This window comes from Antennarius striatus, chromosome 14 (genome assembly GCF_040054535.1).
Source record: "Antennarius striatus isolate MH-2024 chromosome 14, ASM4005453v1, whole genome shotgun sequence".
In the NCBI taxonomy this organism is placed as follows: Eukaryota; Metazoa; Chordata; class Actinopteri; order Lophiiformes; family Antennariidae; genus Antennarius; species Antennarius striatus.
The window spans coordinates 16750050-16766368 of NC_090789.1; the positions used below are offsets into that span (position 1 = coordinate 16750050).

Below are 16319 nucleotides of genomic sequence, written 5' to 3' on the forward strand. Positions count from 1 at the left end.
ATTAATATATCATTGTGCTTCAACTACTTTTAAGATTTTGCCACATTAAACTTTCTTTCCTACATATTTTCTCCCAGCATTTTCATTTGTTTAGCTCTTATGTCATCCTTATCTGTAAAACGTCATCTTTCAATTTTCACCTCATCTTTACTTTCAAACCTCAGGCCATGATGTCATTTTTCATTTTAACATGAAAACCATCAAATCGAAGTTTCCCCATGACAGTAGAAAGGGTATCTGTTACTGTGGTGTAGTACAAGCCCCTGGGGGGATGGTGCGTTAGTGTATTAGTGTGTTTAGTGTGTTCAGTGGGTTGGGGGTGGGGTGGGGGGAGAGGGGGGGAGGGTCGTTGGGTGGCGTGAGTGTGTTACCTCATGCCCAGGAGTGCTGAGGCTGAGATCTGGGCAGCAGTGGCACTTGGCTGGAGTTGGACTTTTACTGTGTGCCAGCCAGGGCTTGGCATAGTCACGTGAGTGAATGTGGGAGGACTGAAGGGAGGAAGGGAAGGAGCAAGGTGGGGAGGGAAGAGGAGGAGTCAAGCAGCAGTAGGCAGAAGGAAAGGAAGGAAGGAGGTAGGGTAGCAGGGAAGTGTAGCGCCGTGTATTTATGTGTCATTTTTTAAGACAACCCAACAATGCGAGGGGGGGGGGGCAGGTTAGCAGGGTTTGTGTGACAGAATGAGGGCAAAAAGGCAAAAAGATGAAAGACAAAACAAGAACAAAAACACAAGTTCACAGTTAAAGATGTGGTGACAACAGGAGGATGGCAACAACTGAACAAAAATGCAACACAAACCCTTAAAAACAGACATGCCGTACATTCAGTAGATCCCACGCAGTAATAACACCTCTGCACAGTCAGCAGATCCACAGTGCTGACTCATGAAAAACATCAGTAATGCCAGCTGATGACAACAAGTGTCTGACCAGAGATGACTTCCCTTTTTGACGTTAATCAAGCCTATCTAAAGGTATTTCTATTTCCTTGTTTAAACCTGCTGTCTTACATTACCCACAATGCACTGGCAGTTGAGTTGATTGAGCTTACCTTACAGCTATCAGCCTCTAGCATCAAGCTGAGATTACGCTGTCTTTTAATTTTCAACTTTTAGTGGCATAATATAATTAATCAAGCTTCACGCAACTATAGTAGTTATAGAGTACTTGAAGGTACTCTCCAAAAGTACTCGTCAGTACTTAAAGCTACCAGTCCAGTAGAAGTCGTGTTGCTTTCAGCCTTGAATAACTAAGGTTTCCTGCATCTTGCTGTCTTTCATTCTGCTGGTTTGTCTTCACTCATCTCATCTGTTTGATCTCATGGTGACATCCCAGCTTTACAGACAGCATTAAAGATGACACTTAACCCAGTTATCCTCTGTTATTAAATGTAGGTCAAATTGGCTGTGTTTTACTAAACCACTATGATTCATACTGTACACTAGTCCTGTTCTGTCATTAATGTGGGGGGATGACATCAGTGGAAATGCAACCCATCATTGTAGGAGGAAATATCTCAGCGACTAGAATTAAAGCATCCGAATCCTTCTGAGGTCCATAAAATGAGACTAAGTAGTTAAAGTAATGAGGTCACCACTCACCCTCGATGATGCCGATGCTGTGGGTGTGGCAGGGGCGGAGGGGGCGGACGGCAGGGAGGCACCGCTGTGGGAGGCAGAAGACGAGGAGCGGGTGGGGGAGGCGTTGCGTGAGCCTGGTTTGGAGCGTCTCCCCCGGGAGCGGAAGGCAGCCAGAGGCGTTCCTTCAGGAAGGATGAACTTCTCCCTCAACTCCAGGTTGGTGCGACCGCGAGCTGAGGAGGAACAGAGAGAGAGGAGACGATGTGGTTGGTCTGTTTGTGCTGCGCTACACGTTTCCTCCAGCAGGGGGCGACAAAGGCAGCGAGCAGGGTGAGGGAGAGAGTCAGTGCTTCCCTCTGGCTGCAGGCGTCAGAGTCCGTGCATGTTTCATTTGACAGTAAACATGAGCAGCGTGGGTGGGTGTGTGGATAGGTAGGGTTCAGGATGATGTGAGCGCGCTTTGGTTTAGCTGCGTTTAAGGTGAAGCATGAGTGAATGCGTTTGGTTTGAGTGCAACCATTTCGATACGCAACGAAAGTGAGGTCACCCACATCTGAAGACACATTCACGAACAACTCCACCGGTCAGGACTCACATGTTCAGAATACTTCTTATCAGAAACTATTTTCTAAAAAAGAGATAACACTCAATGTCACCAGGTGATGTTTACATCATTAGAACAGTTCAGCATTCTGGGATATCTGCTAATTTGTTTATGTGGGGATTTGGGCTGAATGTGAAGACTCAACAGAAGAGGAAGTGGAATTAACATCAAGAACCTGCCTCATGTTGAACCATTTTACAGAAGAGAGAACCCCGTCATATGAATTTATGGTTCAGTTCTGTACAAGCACATTTCCCAAAATGTCAAACCATTCCTTTAAGTAACAGTAAGTGTCTTCAGTTGCGGAAAATGTCTTCTCAGTGATGTCTCGTTGCGTATCAACTTTAAACATCTGAGGAGTAGTGGGACCAAAAGCACAGCCTGTCTTCTCTCGCTTTTTCACCAAGCTCTCGGAGCTGAGCTGGTTTTCTCGTCTTGCTATGAAGGAGCATCTCTGCGCTGCTGTGCTCACACAGGTTGTGTAAATATACACACACACATGAAGGGATCATGCCTGGCTGATGCTTAGCAGGAGAGAGCCCACAAGTTCAGGGCTTCTACCCGTCTTCAAAAAACACTCAGCAGCATTCTCTGACAGAAAAAAGTGCAGCAGCGCCAGCAGACGACAAAGAAGCCTGGAGAAGCCAGCCACAGAGAGACAGAGAGTAAGAGAGAGAGTGGAAAATACAGAAAAGAACAAAGGACAGCACAAATGAAATCCAACAAAAGGAAAATGACGTGAAGGTTGCAGCTCGCTGAAGCAGCAGTGCAGCTCCCAGACTCATGGCCATCATCCTTCGCAAAACCTCGGACGGCCAGTTAAAATGGGTGCACCCTGTAATTACGTCCCCCCTCTGCACGAGCCAGCCAGGTGCACCCTGTAATTGTGTCTGCTGCCAACCAGACATCATGAAGGAGTCGTTCTGGAAGCCAGATTAGACCCCAGCTGGCTACGCCCAGGTCGGAGACTCTCAGACTCCTGAAGCGCAGAGGTTTTATGTGGGTTAAATTGTAAATATAACTAAAAAACAAAGCTGTTTTTGTCAAAAGACAATAGTTTTGTTTCAAAAGTTTTATTACAACTTCTCTTCTGTAGAGTATCATCACCCATGAGAGTTTTTATTACCTCGTTTTAATTTATAAATGTAAAACACATAGACCGGGGGTTGACCACATCCTGCTAAGTTGTGTATAAAGAAAGCATGACGCAAACATGAGCCATACAAACAAAAGTGACAAATATGCCTAAACACACAAACCTGCAGTTTGAAACAGTACACACACACATACTGTAAGTATAGACACACAGAGGACAGCTGTGGTTAAAGATGAAGTTTGACAGCAGATGGAGAGTGAAAGACATGGAATAGCAAAGAGGTAGAGAGAGGACGTGTAGATACCTCGACAGCAGAAATAGCCAGGAGTGACTGTCACTGAGAGACATAAGAGACAATGTGAAATAACAGCATGCCCACGGTGGAATGAAGAGCAATTAAGTGACACTGTAAGAAGTTACAGCGTCACACAATCATACTTAGAGAGCAGAAACACACACCATCACACAGTCAACTGGTGGGGTCTGGATGAGGACCAGACCCCTGGAATGCGTTAGAAACAGGGTTATCACAGTGTGTGTGAAAGGAAACAGACGGGGGAGAGACGTCAGGAGAGAGGACGAGCAGAACATGAAGGAGACGTAACGTCAGTCCATTGATGACAGTCTGCACAGCACAGCAGCAAGGTCAAACCAAAGAGATGATGATGGAGGAAGAGAAAAAAAATGACATGGAAAAAGAAGAGACGAGAGATGAGGAAGAGTCCAGGATAAAAGATAGAAGAAGAGGCAGAGAGAAAGCAGGCAGTTAGGAGAGAGAGTGAAAGCGTAAGAGAGAGAGAAGTCCAACCTATACGAGATGAGATGGAGCTACTGGAATCGGAGCGGAGAATCTTAAGTCCTGGATGTTGCACTGAGGAAAGAGAAAAGGGGAGGAAGAAAAAGGGAGGAAGAGGCAGAAAACTGAGGACCATGCATCATGCAGTACTACTGTTTGATTTAAAAGAGAATAAAAAATAGAACAGAGAGAGAGAGAGAGAGAGAGAGAGAGAGAGAGAGAGAGAGAGAGAGAGAGAGAGAGAGAGAGACAGAGAGTCGGCTGTATATATAGAAATAAAATGTTGTAAGGCGATGAGTTCCCAGAGGACATCAGGATACAGAGAGGTTTAGAGATAACCGATGGGGAAACACAACCGATAACTGGAGACGGAACTGGAGAGATTGGTCGAGTTTCATTGGATCACCTGCTGACAGACAGCTTGACAAACTCTAGTCAGATTTGGTGATGCATTTTCTGTGTGTTGTCACTCAGGGCTGATGGGAAATGTGTGTGCAGGAGGTGTGTTAGATTGAGTAACGGGTCGTGTGAGAGTGTATTTGAGTTTCCACTAAGCCCAACTGAGTCAGACCAATACTTGATGCAAACAAAGAACTGCAAACAGCTGTCACCAGTCTGCATTTCACCAGTCTGCAAATTCTTATCGGGTATGTGTTTTAAAACTAATTTGCAGGTAACATTTTATACAGTATAGATATTGCACTAGATATACACTTGAATGTTTTAGCTTTGAGACCTTTTTTGATTCCAATTAAATGTTCGGTTAATGTTTAAGTACTTTCTTTTTCCTTTCACATATGATATTCTCATCTTAATGCAGGCTCTAGTGAATGCCTGTGAATGACAGGAAGAACACATGAGGAGTGAGACGCTGTGATCAGTTGTGTGTTCTGTGTCAAGGAAAATGACTTGAGAATGTAGGCGTGTGACAGAGTAAAGATGATTCACCTCTGCACGGATCATTTTTGACAAGGAACTCATCCAGAGCCATCCAACCGCCTCCGACTCTCACCATCACCGTGCTGCGCAAAATCCTCACCAGACGCAGCTGCTGGGAGTCGCCGAACTGTGGAGATGAAAATACGACGAAGGAAGGAGAGAAGAGGGCAGGACAGAACATGAGTGAAGGAAGACAAAAGAAAGAAAATATCACAGATGAGAACACATAATAAAAAAAAGAAAAATGTCTATTTTAATGTTGATTAGTGAGTTTAAATGTATCGCAAGTATGAGAACAACAAGCAGCCTATGTAACCAATCTGCACAGCTGACCAGTTCCACTTCATGCAACGACAATAAAAACATGCACTGAATTAAACAGGGATCCCACCACCAGTAGGAAAATATTCATCCAGTCTTTTTTCAAACGGCTCAGCGAAGCAGTACTTCAGACCTGTACATTCTTTTTCTGGATTTCTCTTGAGCAGTTTGATTCGCTTCAGGCCAAAGCACACTACATATCACCTCACCACTAATCACTGCTTTAGCCATGTCACTGTGGCCTGTTTCACAGATTGCAATTTATCACTCAACACCAAACAAACAACTCATAGCGGGAACAACTAGAGGGTAGAACCTGCTCACATGTTCAGCCACAATGAAGAGCTCCTTCTTTGCAATTTGCCTCCAATCATTATTTAATGTGTAATTACGACAATAAAACCACACGTCTTGTTTGAGCGTGTGAAGTCAGAAATAGAACTTCATTGATGAGAAATGAGCAGATTCCACACGACCAATCACAGCAGCAGTCACTTTACCTGGTTTCCGAGGAAGAACTACAAAAAGTCCAGCAGACATGGAGCACAGGAACACAAGGAGAAAGAAAAAGAGCAAGAGTAAAACGACATGAACTGACAAGTGGCGTTTGTAATGGGCACCACTGTTTGTGTGCACGATCTTCAAAATATGATTTTACAACAAATAATTTTTTGTATATGTTTTTATTTGAGTTCAGGATTAGTTGTGTGATGATGATCAAATGGAGATGAAGATGGGGAACGAGAAGAAAAGTGAAGACATGCAGACATAAACAAGAGAAGAAACAAACACAAGATGAACAAAAACACACTGGTGGTATACGTATTAGTCTCACTAGTGTCCTGCAGTCAGACACTAGACCAAGTGGGTGGTGATGGGGAGGAGACACACTGTAGCAGTGATGGGTGATCCATTAAGGTTGTGGAGAGCTGTTAATGACCGCTGTAAAATGCTGCAAACACACAGTCAGACTGCTGGGAAACGTCTCAAACCAGTGCAGCTCCGGCAGACTGTAGAAAGGTGTTCAGACAGAGACGGCCTGATGCCTCTCAAGGATGTATTTAATGGTAAACCATCTTCATGTGTTATGTATATTTCATGGGCTAAAGTAGTGAATCCCTGGGATACGATTCAACAACAATTTGTGCATTCCAACAGGATGTTTATGCATCCCAAAAGTAATGAGAGAATATATGGTAGAAGCGTTCGCAAGGATTGAGTTTTGTCAATAGTACAATATAAAAACTAAACAAACTGTTCATTTCAATGTTTTTATTAATAACATAACCGTTTAAGTAAAAAAAGTTTTTTAAACTAAATATTAGTTTAATTGAAATGTTAAAGCCTGGTAGTCATTTAAAAAAACAGTTTTAGAAATAAAGATGTAATACCGTTTTTTTTTCAATTTTGCTTTTCACTCAATAGTTTTCTTTGCCTTTAATTCATATACTGTATTCTCCCGTGGAACCGCCACCAAGCTGACAGCCTTCTCCACATAAATTTCAATAATATCTGACAGTAATATCCGTTTTTTTTTTTCTTCATTAACTTTTGATTTCCTTTTATGCAAGAAAGCACTCGTCACTTGCTTTTTCTCCAACTTTTGAATCTTTTATGGAGGCATGGTGATAATCAGTCAACCAAACTTTATTTGTGTAGTGCTTAATCACATTAGAAAACGTTTCAAAGTGCTTTAACAGACAGACAAACCCAACAGGATGCTTATGCTTGCTCTGAGGGTCTAACTCCCTGCTTTCTTACTGCATCGCGTTAAATGAGCAGACGTCGTGTTGCCGTTTGCCAAATGATGTTTGGTCGATTTTAATAAGGCAGAAAAACGCAGGCGAGTCTCGTTACGTGTAACTCCGCGACATCCAAACATCATGGTGATTTCTGGGTTCGAAATTTAAGTGGAGAAACGAAAATATTGTGAATATTTTTGTTGGATGGAAGTGCATTGGAAGCTTGCGTCAAAAAAAGTGCGTTAAATACACAAGGATGCACGCAAACGACAACAATGAACACAATTCGTGCTCCAAAATCTGAATCAGGTAAATAATACATTTTTCTTTATTTGATAGATTATGTAAGGAGGCACATTTCTTAACCAAAATAATTATATTTTACTCTTTGATTATCACTAACTGTGATAAACTGTGGTCTCTGTCTTTGCTTGCCCTGACTGCGATCCAACAAAGGAAAATGTTAGAGAATAAAACAGGAAGTAAATGAATGATTATTACTGGAGTCCAGCTGCCAGCAGCCCAGCTTGTGTGTCTTGCAGCCACATTTACAAGGTTCTATTAATATTGTGGTGATGATAGAATAATCCTGCAGTGAGATGTTATTAAGACTACATCAATATTAACGCCACATCTTATGAAACACATCATTAATACACTTAGAAATATAGTGCGGGGTTGTGATGTGAAGCAGACACAACAGAAATGCTGTGAAGTTATGTTGATGAAGAGTTAATTGGAGACTGTTGGATGAAGGAAGACACAACCAGATGAAAACTGTCCTTCACAGAAAGCATAATGCAAGAGCTGCACTTATTTTGCATGGATTCCCACTGTGCACTAAATAGTTTACAGTATTAATATGATGTACTGTATGTAACAATTCTAAAATAATCATTTCACATTTTACTTTACATATCAATTTGCTTTAGCCTTTTTCTTGAAATGGTAACTATAAATAATGTCTGTTACAGTTAACCAGAGGCTGAGCTGGACTTACCCGGTATTTATTCTCCCCTATCTGCTCCACTTGGAATCTCTTGGCGCATTTACACTGAGCCACCTGCCGAGTCACCTGCACAACAACATCAGAATGAATTCATCCAGTCCATCCAATGACCAGCAGGTTCTGCTGTGCAGCTCAATGCATGAATGTCTCATCAGCAGCAGCCTGGTAACTTTCCTACCACTATTCTTTAGATCTCTTACCTCGTCTTCTATCTTATCAGCGTCAGTGGTGGGTCTGTAGGCGTCCTTGTTGGGGTGCAGAGCAGCAACAAACTCATAGTAGTCAATGTACCCGTCTCCATCTCTGTCAAAGATGTCTGCCACCGCTGTCATCTCCAGTCGACTGGTGGGAAATTCTGCTCAGGCAGACAAAAACAGTTCATTCGTTCTTTCCTTCATCGCAGTAAATAAACATCCTCAGATGCCCGTCGTCAGTCACAACATACTTGATGCAAGGATGCCGTCGATAAACTCTTGTCGTGTGATCTTCCCATCTTGGTCCTTGTCGATGCGTCTGAAGAAGTCCATGACACGAGACTTCTTATGGTTCATCCAGCGCATGTACTTCTTCCTCCACACGTCAAAGTCAAAGTTGGCAAACTCTTTGAGCTGAAATGGATAATGAGGCAGGGAATGTATAGGGATATCACCTAGTATAGTGTTCACTGACCATCAGTCTGGTACATACGTTAATATAATCATGCTAAGATGAGTAAACATACTTCCTCCAGTCTGTCCAGGCCATCATTGAGTTTGCGCTGCCGGTCGAGGGCCAACAGCCACACCTGCTGCCACCGGGCACAGAGCTGGTTGAGTCGTGGGTTTCCTCCAGAGACCTGCACAGCTGCCTGCTGCTGCTGCTGTTTGCCTGCATGAGAAGAGAAGAGTTAAGAGAGGAGTTGTGTGTGTGTTCCAAACTCAGGCACTCAAGCTAGGCTACAGCTGATGGAGAGGGACATGATAATATTTATCTTCTTGAGGGTAAACTCCTCTGACTTACGAGCTCCTCGTCTCTCAGCCAGGCTGCTGGGAGCCTCCGCTGGTTTTCTCTTGTAGGTCTTTGTAACTTTGTCCACATCTGGTTGTTTCCTCGTCATCTCCTCCATAAACATCTGAGAACAACAAACAGCAGCAGTGAGTCAATAAAACCACACAACTGTTAATGGACAGAACCAACGCTGGGGGGTTTAGGGGTTTAGCTGCCCCACCTGGTGCTCTGTGATGAGTGTCTTGAGTTGTGGGATGTCCTGGGGAAGGGGTTCTGTGTCCCTCTGGATCAAAGTTGTCTCTGCCCACTGTAACCATGACAACAACTCCTCTAACAGATTAGCGTTGTTGAGTACCTCAGTCAGAGCTGTCTCAAGTCGCTGCTCATGCTGTTTGGCCCAAGTCAGCACCTGTAGACCCAAGACAGTGATCGTGAGACATATTTATCATTTATTTGCGATATTACATCTATTATTACATTTATTTAGGTTAATAAAGTTTGTTCATGGTAAAATCCAAACCCTAAATCCAAATCATGAATATGGTAACCTTACAAATAATTAACTTCTGATGCTAATTATTATTTATCCAAGTATCAAGTTAACAATTAGGAACACTGGAAGGATGAACATGAATTTTGAAAATGGAATTCTCATTGTCTCCCTCACCTCCTCGAAGCGCGCCCTGATGATGGTTATCCAGTGTTTGATGGTGGTGATGGAGTCAGGGTGACAGACAGTCAGGATGGCCTCCCCCATGCCAGCAGCCTTGTTCACATCCATCCTCTTCTCTTCCACGGTGCCCATGAAGTCACGATGTGTGTGCAGCAGAGCCTGAAGAGTTTCCGCCTCTTCAGGAAGGACGCCACGGAAACGAAGAGACTGTTCCGCCTCAGAGAGCCACTCCAGAAGCACCTGCACCGCAGTACGAAACTCCTCCGCCTGAGATGGAAAAAAAGACAGGCAAAGGTCTTGAACATTGTTCTGGGCATTCACTGTGGACAGAATTTGATGTTAAAGAACTTAAATCAGCAGAGCAGCTTCTTCTCAGACCTGTTTCAGAGCCAACTGGAGGCGAGTTTGCTTGGAGACTGACAGAGCGCACACCGTGTCCCAGCGGTTGCTGAGCTCCTGAAGCTGAACTTTGACCCACGCTGTGTCATCACGACTGGGATCCATAAGCTCCCGAGCAGAGCGCTTCAGAGCCTGAATGCTGCCGGTTCTCTTTCCCAGCTCCTTCTGAAAAGCCTGCAGGTTTAGAGATCAGCCATTAAACAAGTCCAGTGGACTGAATGCGAGTGATGTCAGACTGAGAGCCTCCTGAGATTAAAAGTACAACATTTTTTTATACACATTATCTCCTCATACAATTCTGTTCAGAGTCTCACCTTATGTGAGTCCATGAGGTTGGACACCAGATCCAGATCTCCATGGACGGGCTGATCTTCAGCCAGCTGGGGCTCTACCCGGTACAACCAGTCCACCAAAGCCTGGAGAGCCTCTGCAAATTGACCTGAGAACAGCAGAGCCTCCTCCAGTTTGTGTTGTCTGGATGGATTACAGAGGACAGGGTCATGATTTCATGTTCCACATGTCACATCAGAAACAAAATAGAGGAAAAGCTATGCACTATCATTGTTCTTCCTTCTCACCTCTCTACACTCTTTCCACAGACGGTGTCCCACTTGTCGCGAACTTCTCCCACCAGGTGGTCCAGTTTCTGGGTGTCAGCAGGGAGTTGAGCCTTGTCCCTCATGGCCTTCCCAGACCTCACTGTCGTATCGTAAACAGGCTGCTTTGACCCCAAAGCTTTCTGAAACTCCTGCCAGGCAAAATCAGAGAAACAATTGATTCTGAATAAAGATGGCACTTCAGATTGTTTTTGTAAACAATCTTTTTTTTTTTTTTTTTTACAAAATTACACATTCCAAACAGTTTATGGTTATAAAAAAAGCTGCTCATGACATGACTGCAAGTCAGTCAGAACACAGCACTGTCATGCAGAACCATAAGCTAAATATAGTAACACATTGTTTCAAACTTACATTAATGATACCGTGACTCAGCAATTTCAAGCACAGATTCCATCTCAATGCATTTCGGCCAAACAAGTTGGTGCCGTGTGTCTATTTGCTAGCTCAGAATGGAGGGTATCTGTCAGCAGTACCTTGTGTTTGGAGAGCTGGACCTTGATCTTGTCTGGCTCGTTGGAGATCTCCAGCTCTGAGTCAAGTCTTTTTTCGGCTTCCTCTAGCCAGTCCGTCAACTTCCTCCAGGCCTCATGGAACTGAAGAAAGAGCACCATGTTGACACGTTCACAATCCACATTAATTTCTTATTTATGATGCAGAATACTTTTTAAATTAAGATGAAACTACCACCCAGAAAGACTTTCCAGTTTCAACATGTTACAATCATTGACTATTTCAACTACATGTCAGTGTGTCCTTAGTGTTTAATGGACGACATGAACACGTTTATGACCACTCAGCACCTGTTTGGCACGTTTGCGAGCTTCATCAAGGTGTCGGCCACGGTCCAGTGACCTTTGGACCAGCTTGTCCCAGCGGGCCTGGACGCTAAGCAGCAGGTTCTTGATGAGGACCACGTCTTGTTTCAAACTGGCAAAGCGAAGCTGTGAGCCGGCCTTCTCCAGAGCCAAGACGTGCTCTCTGTGGGTGTTCACCTCATTCACAAACACCTATCCAAACCCAAGAGAGTAATGTCACAAAATGAAAATGAACAAAATGAACCTACCAAAGTAAAATGTTAATATAACATGTCATTAATAACTGCAGCATGTTCCTTACCTTGTGCTCATCAATCTGGAAGAGCACAGTGTCCAGGATGAGACTCGGGGGTTGAGCCATGTTCAGGGTCTGTTCAGCCTGGGTCAGCCAGTTGATGGTGTCCTGCAGAGACGTCTGGAAGCCAGTCGCCAAGGCAAGAGCCTCGTCCAACTTTGCCTAAAAAGTTTACCGTAAACAAAAATTTAATTAGAATAAGCACTTTGTCAAAATTGATGGCAAAAAACAAAAAACAAAAACAAATGCCAAGAATGGAACACAACAGATTGATGCAGTCCTACCCTGCGATCATCCATCTTAGTGTTGAGGCTGGCCCACTTGTTCTGCAGCATACTCAGGTTCTGCTGGGTCTGGGTGGTTCCAGGTCCTGCCTCCTCTCCTCCCCGAGCCAGCAGCATGGATTCTCCTTGATCCAACAGGTGGTGGTACTGGTCTGCTCGCTGACTCAGCTGGGCTTGAAGCTCCTGTAGAGACGGGGTAAATGTGAACTGGCCCACGGGCTAAAAGGGGAGGGTTGTTGTGTCTCAGAATAAAAGACAATAGATGTAACCTAATATTTAGAATCTTGCAAATTCCATTTAAGACATGGCAGAAACACCTGTTGGATGTTTTTAATCTAATGCATATTCAATTACTGGGTACAACAGAGTGTACAACAACATTATAAATATATATTTTCTTTGTACTTCTAAAACCATTAACGTAATTTCAGCTTACAACCTATAAACTGTTATTTTGTGGAAAATTTTTTTGCATGAGTATAAAGTTCCTTCCTGACCCTCATAGACATTTCCAGAGATGTTTAGCCTGACTGTGGAGGTAAAATGCGATTCTGTTACCATGTGCTGCTGGAGTTGTTCCCTGGCTGTTTCGGGGAGGCCGCCTGTCGGCTTGGCGGCAGACAGCTGGCTCTCTGTCCTCCTTAGCCATTGGAGGAACTCCTCCAATTCACCATGGAAACCTTCAGCCTAAATACAAACAGAGGATGAAGGGGGCAATTACTGAAGGTACATATTATCACCATGAACAGCATAGCTGCAGTTAATTCTGCTTGTTTTGATGTGAATGCTGATTTTCTGGTCTTGTCCACTACCTGCTGCAGGGCGCTCTCCAGCAGCTTCTGCCGCTCCTGGGTCTTGAGCAGAAGGTTCTCCCAGCTGTGGTTGAGCTGATCCAGTTGGTCTCTCAGGTGGCTGGCCTCGTCACCAGGTGACGACTCCAGAAGTTCAGCACCAGCACCGTTCACAGTATCCACCGTGGCATGATGGGACAGCACATCATTGCGTAGAACCTGACAGAGAGCGAGAGAGGAGATGTTGCACACAATTAATAAAACCTGTAACTGAAGAGATGCATGCAAAGCAAAAGATGATCACCATTTATTGAGTGGCTCCTTAATGAGCAGACTTTGCACCACATTAGGCCTGAATAAGGCTTGTTTTTAGAACATCTACAGTAACACTGGCCTAAACTGTGACAAACAGATACAAATAAACTTCTCCTCTTCAAACAGGTTAACTCAGAATGTTAACGGAACCAAGATGAAGTCAAAAAACAAGGAACATATGTGGAGTCAGAGACATACATGGTGTTTGGCAATTTCGATTTCGATGGCCTTAGGGTCAGAGTTCACAGGTCGCTGTGTGTCCAGAGTGGTGTGTGTGTGGTTCAGCCAGGCCTGCAGCTCTGACAGGGCATGCTGGAACTGACCGAGGGCCAGCAGGGCAGCCTCCAACTTGTGCTGTGGTGGACAGAAGATCTTAAGAAGTGGAACTCCAACATTTGGACTACAATGAAAAGCGACCGTCTAGTTTCTCCACCTGTCTTTGTGTGATTTTATCCCCCAGGTTGTCCCACAGATGTCGGAGCTCGATCAGAGGCTCTTGGATCATGTCCCTGTCTGTCTGGTCTGACACCTTCTTCAGCAGCAGCTCCCCCTGGTGGCAGAGCTTCTCCATGTCAATCTGCTGCTGGTAAACCTCCACCTTGTATTGCTGCTCGGGGTGAGGCACGATGACAGAGCAATAAAAGGAGGAGAGAGTAAAGAAGTGATTTTTCATTGATACCGATCCAGTTCTTATGATATTTAGTCTGGTAACTAAATTCTTAGATTAGATCGAGATAAAGACTATTTTTATTGACAGTTTCTAGTAACATTCTGGTAAGATGAGCATCTGATGCTAACCTTGAGCTCTTCAATCTGCTGTTTGACAGTTCCCAGATCAGTTCCAACAGGTGACATTTCACACAGTTTGATCACTGTGTTGTCCAGGTAGTCAAACATAGACTGGAAATCATACAGAATAAAATGACTTAAAACACTGAAAGCTTAGAATATCCAACATCAACAGGTGATATGAAATTGCGCAAAAAATTTATGTTGATTAATCAAAACAGACATTATCACAAAATGTTGAGGAAAGACAAGCAGTCCTCCTGCCTCTTATAAAACGTCAAAGACCAGAACCGACTCTGGTGTACGAACCTGTAGTGCGTCCTGATACTGCACAGAAGCCGTCATGGCCTCTTCCAGTCTCTCCATCCTCTCTCTCCATGCCCGGTTCAGGCCCTCCCAGGCAGCATTCATCTGGGAAATTAACGGGAATACAAAAATTGAGTTTATGGAAGACATCAATGTAAAAACAATTTTTATCTTTTCACAACATGATATTGATTCCAAACCTCATCTATGGTCTTTTTAACTTCAGGTTTCTCAGTTTCTCCACAGGCAAAGATGAGATCAGCACCGAGGGTCCTTACAAACTCCAGCTCCTCCCTGAGACCATCTGTCTCTGCCTTGATGGCCTAAAAGATTAAAGAGACATTGTGCTGCATGTTAGGAATTACAATGTTTGTTTCAGTCAGACGTCCATCAGTAACTCTTCTCTATCCCTCCTCTGCCTGTCTATCACTGTTTATTCCCTCATCTCCATACCTCAGCAGCCTCTATCTGTTGTTTGATGAGTGACGGGTCCACACCAGGGTCCTCCAGCTCCTTCACGATATCTTGTGAGTCTCTCAGCGTGCTCAGTAGCGCCGCCACATCGGCCCAGAACTTCCCTGCCAGGTCCAAGACGTCGTTCAGCTTCCCTTCCCTCTCCTCTGCCCGCTGCCGGATCTCATCCCAGAGTGAGCGAAGACGCAGAAGGCGGGAATGAACGGCTGGAGGGGACAAAAGTCTGAGTTTGAACAGGCTGGTGGGTTGCCACTGGGAATTATGGGAAATAATCTGTCTTTCTTTGGTAATGTATTCTAGTATCCATTCCAAGCAAAAATAAGACTTTCACCATTCTGGTCCCAATAACTTTAAACTGCTAACAGAGGAAAACATTAACATCTGAAGATTACGAAAATGTCAAATTATCATACACCAAGTTGCTACGATAAGATTGGAACAAATAATTTGAATGTAACAACAGAGGCCCAGTTGTAGAAATGAAAAAAGAATGATAGAAATAAAAACCAAGCAAATCATGAATTTTAATAATATAGAAGGATCTTCCACGAAACGTGGTTACCATTACCACTGTTTTGTAGAAAGAGAAAATTACAAAAAATAATATGTTCATTTAATCATACTTAAAAACCTGTCGACAACAATCACAACATAATAACTAGAATCAAGGCAGTCACAGACTGCAACATCCTGCGACATCCCTGAATTCAAAATTTTACCTTGACCTACAGTACTTGCATAGGTCAAAGATCAAAGCTAGTGCTCTGACCGATTATGGTCTAACTCACACTGGCCTTCTCCCTTGTCTTTCTTTCTTATCCAGTTCCTGAGTGTACAAAAGTTGAAATTTGACCTTGACCTAGTTTTTTCAAGGTCATCCTCTCAATTTCAGAGTAATGTGCTTTTTGTTTCATCTTTCTATCTGCAACGGTTGCGAAGATATTTGGTGGACTAACTGACGAACGAACGGACGAACACACGAACACTGACAATTACAATACATCACCTCTTCGAAGCGGGATGTAATAACAATAGTGAATTACTGCAACTGTCAGGGCAGTCCTAAAATAAGACCATTCCTCTTCCTTTATGTGTGTATTTAATGAAATATTTTTAACAGACATTCTATATTGTTTTTGTATATCTGCATGAACCCGTCTGTCATAAACAGATGTGAAAGGAAGAACACTTGGTTCATCTGGATTCCTGAGTTCTGATCATAAATCCAGATGATTTACGTCATTTATGTTGAAGTTGATGGTAGGACACAGAATGCCAATCGGAGACAATCATTTGTTATTTTGAACATACAGTAAGTGCACTCAGTAAACTGAGTGGGGGTGTTCCAATGGCAGGGACACATGAGTGTATAGCCAGTAGTGGAATGTGTTGCTGGAGGTCAGACCAAGAGCAGCTGCGATCTGTTGTGGTTTGCCATCCCTGCTGCACAGAGGGGTCTTTCATTTCCTCAAAGCATGGTGGGGTAAA

General features: G+C 43.7%; 1 protein-coding gene across 18 annotated transcripts in view; it reads right to left on the reverse strand.

Annotated features, from left to right (window-relative positions):
• The window catches only part of macf1a (microtubule actin crosslinking factor 1a), a 192368-nt gene that overhangs the window by 3206 nt on the left and 172843 nt on the right, over positions 1-16319 (reverse strand). For 8 of the 18 annotated variants that reach the window (XM_068332814.1, XM_068332813.1, XM_068332815.1 and 5 more), the window contains 28 exons: positions 14811-15037; positions 14558-14680; positions 14361-14462; positions 14061-14162; positions 13696-13869; positions 13461-13616; positions 12969-13166; positions 12715-12843; positions 12157-12339; positions 11879-12034; positions 11563-11769; positions 11236-11355; positions 10721-10890; positions 10457-10616; positions 10122-10316; positions 9738-10010; positions 9291-9479; positions 9083-9194; positions 8805-8950; positions 8529-8691; positions 8284-8438; positions 8075-8149; positions 5833-5850; positions 5021-5138; positions 4085-4147; positions 3581-3613; positions 1598-1809; positions 372-488 (listed from right to left, as the gene is read on the reverse strand). In XM_068332814.1, the coding sequence (XP_068188915.1) occupies positions 372-488; positions 1598-1809; positions 3581-3613; positions 4085-4147; positions 5021-5138; positions 5833-5850; positions 8075-8149; positions 8284-8438; positions 8529-8691; positions 8805-8950; positions 9083-9194; positions 9291-9479; positions 9738-10010; positions 10122-10316; positions 10457-10616; positions 10721-10890; positions 11236-11355; positions 11563-11769; positions 11879-12034; positions 12157-12339; positions 12715-12843; positions 12969-13166; positions 13461-13616; positions 13696-13869; positions 14061-14162; positions 14361-14462; positions 14558-14680; positions 14811-15037 (4076 nt within the window). The remainder of the gene's footprint in view (positions 1-371; positions 489-1597; positions 1810-3580; positions 3614-4084; positions 4148-5020; positions 5139-5832; positions 5851-8074; positions 8150-8283; positions 8439-8528; positions 8692-8804; positions 8951-9082; positions 9195-9290; positions 9480-9737; positions 10011-10121; positions 10317-10456; positions 10617-10720; positions 10891-11235; positions 11356-11562; positions 11770-11878; positions 12035-12156; positions 12340-12714; positions 12844-12968; positions 13167-13460; positions 13617-13695; positions 13870-14060; positions 14163-14360; positions 14463-14557; positions 14681-14810; positions 15038-16319) is intronic. The other 10 variants (XM_068332818.1, XM_068332804.1, XM_068332821.1 and 7 more) reach the window with 7 other exon arrangements.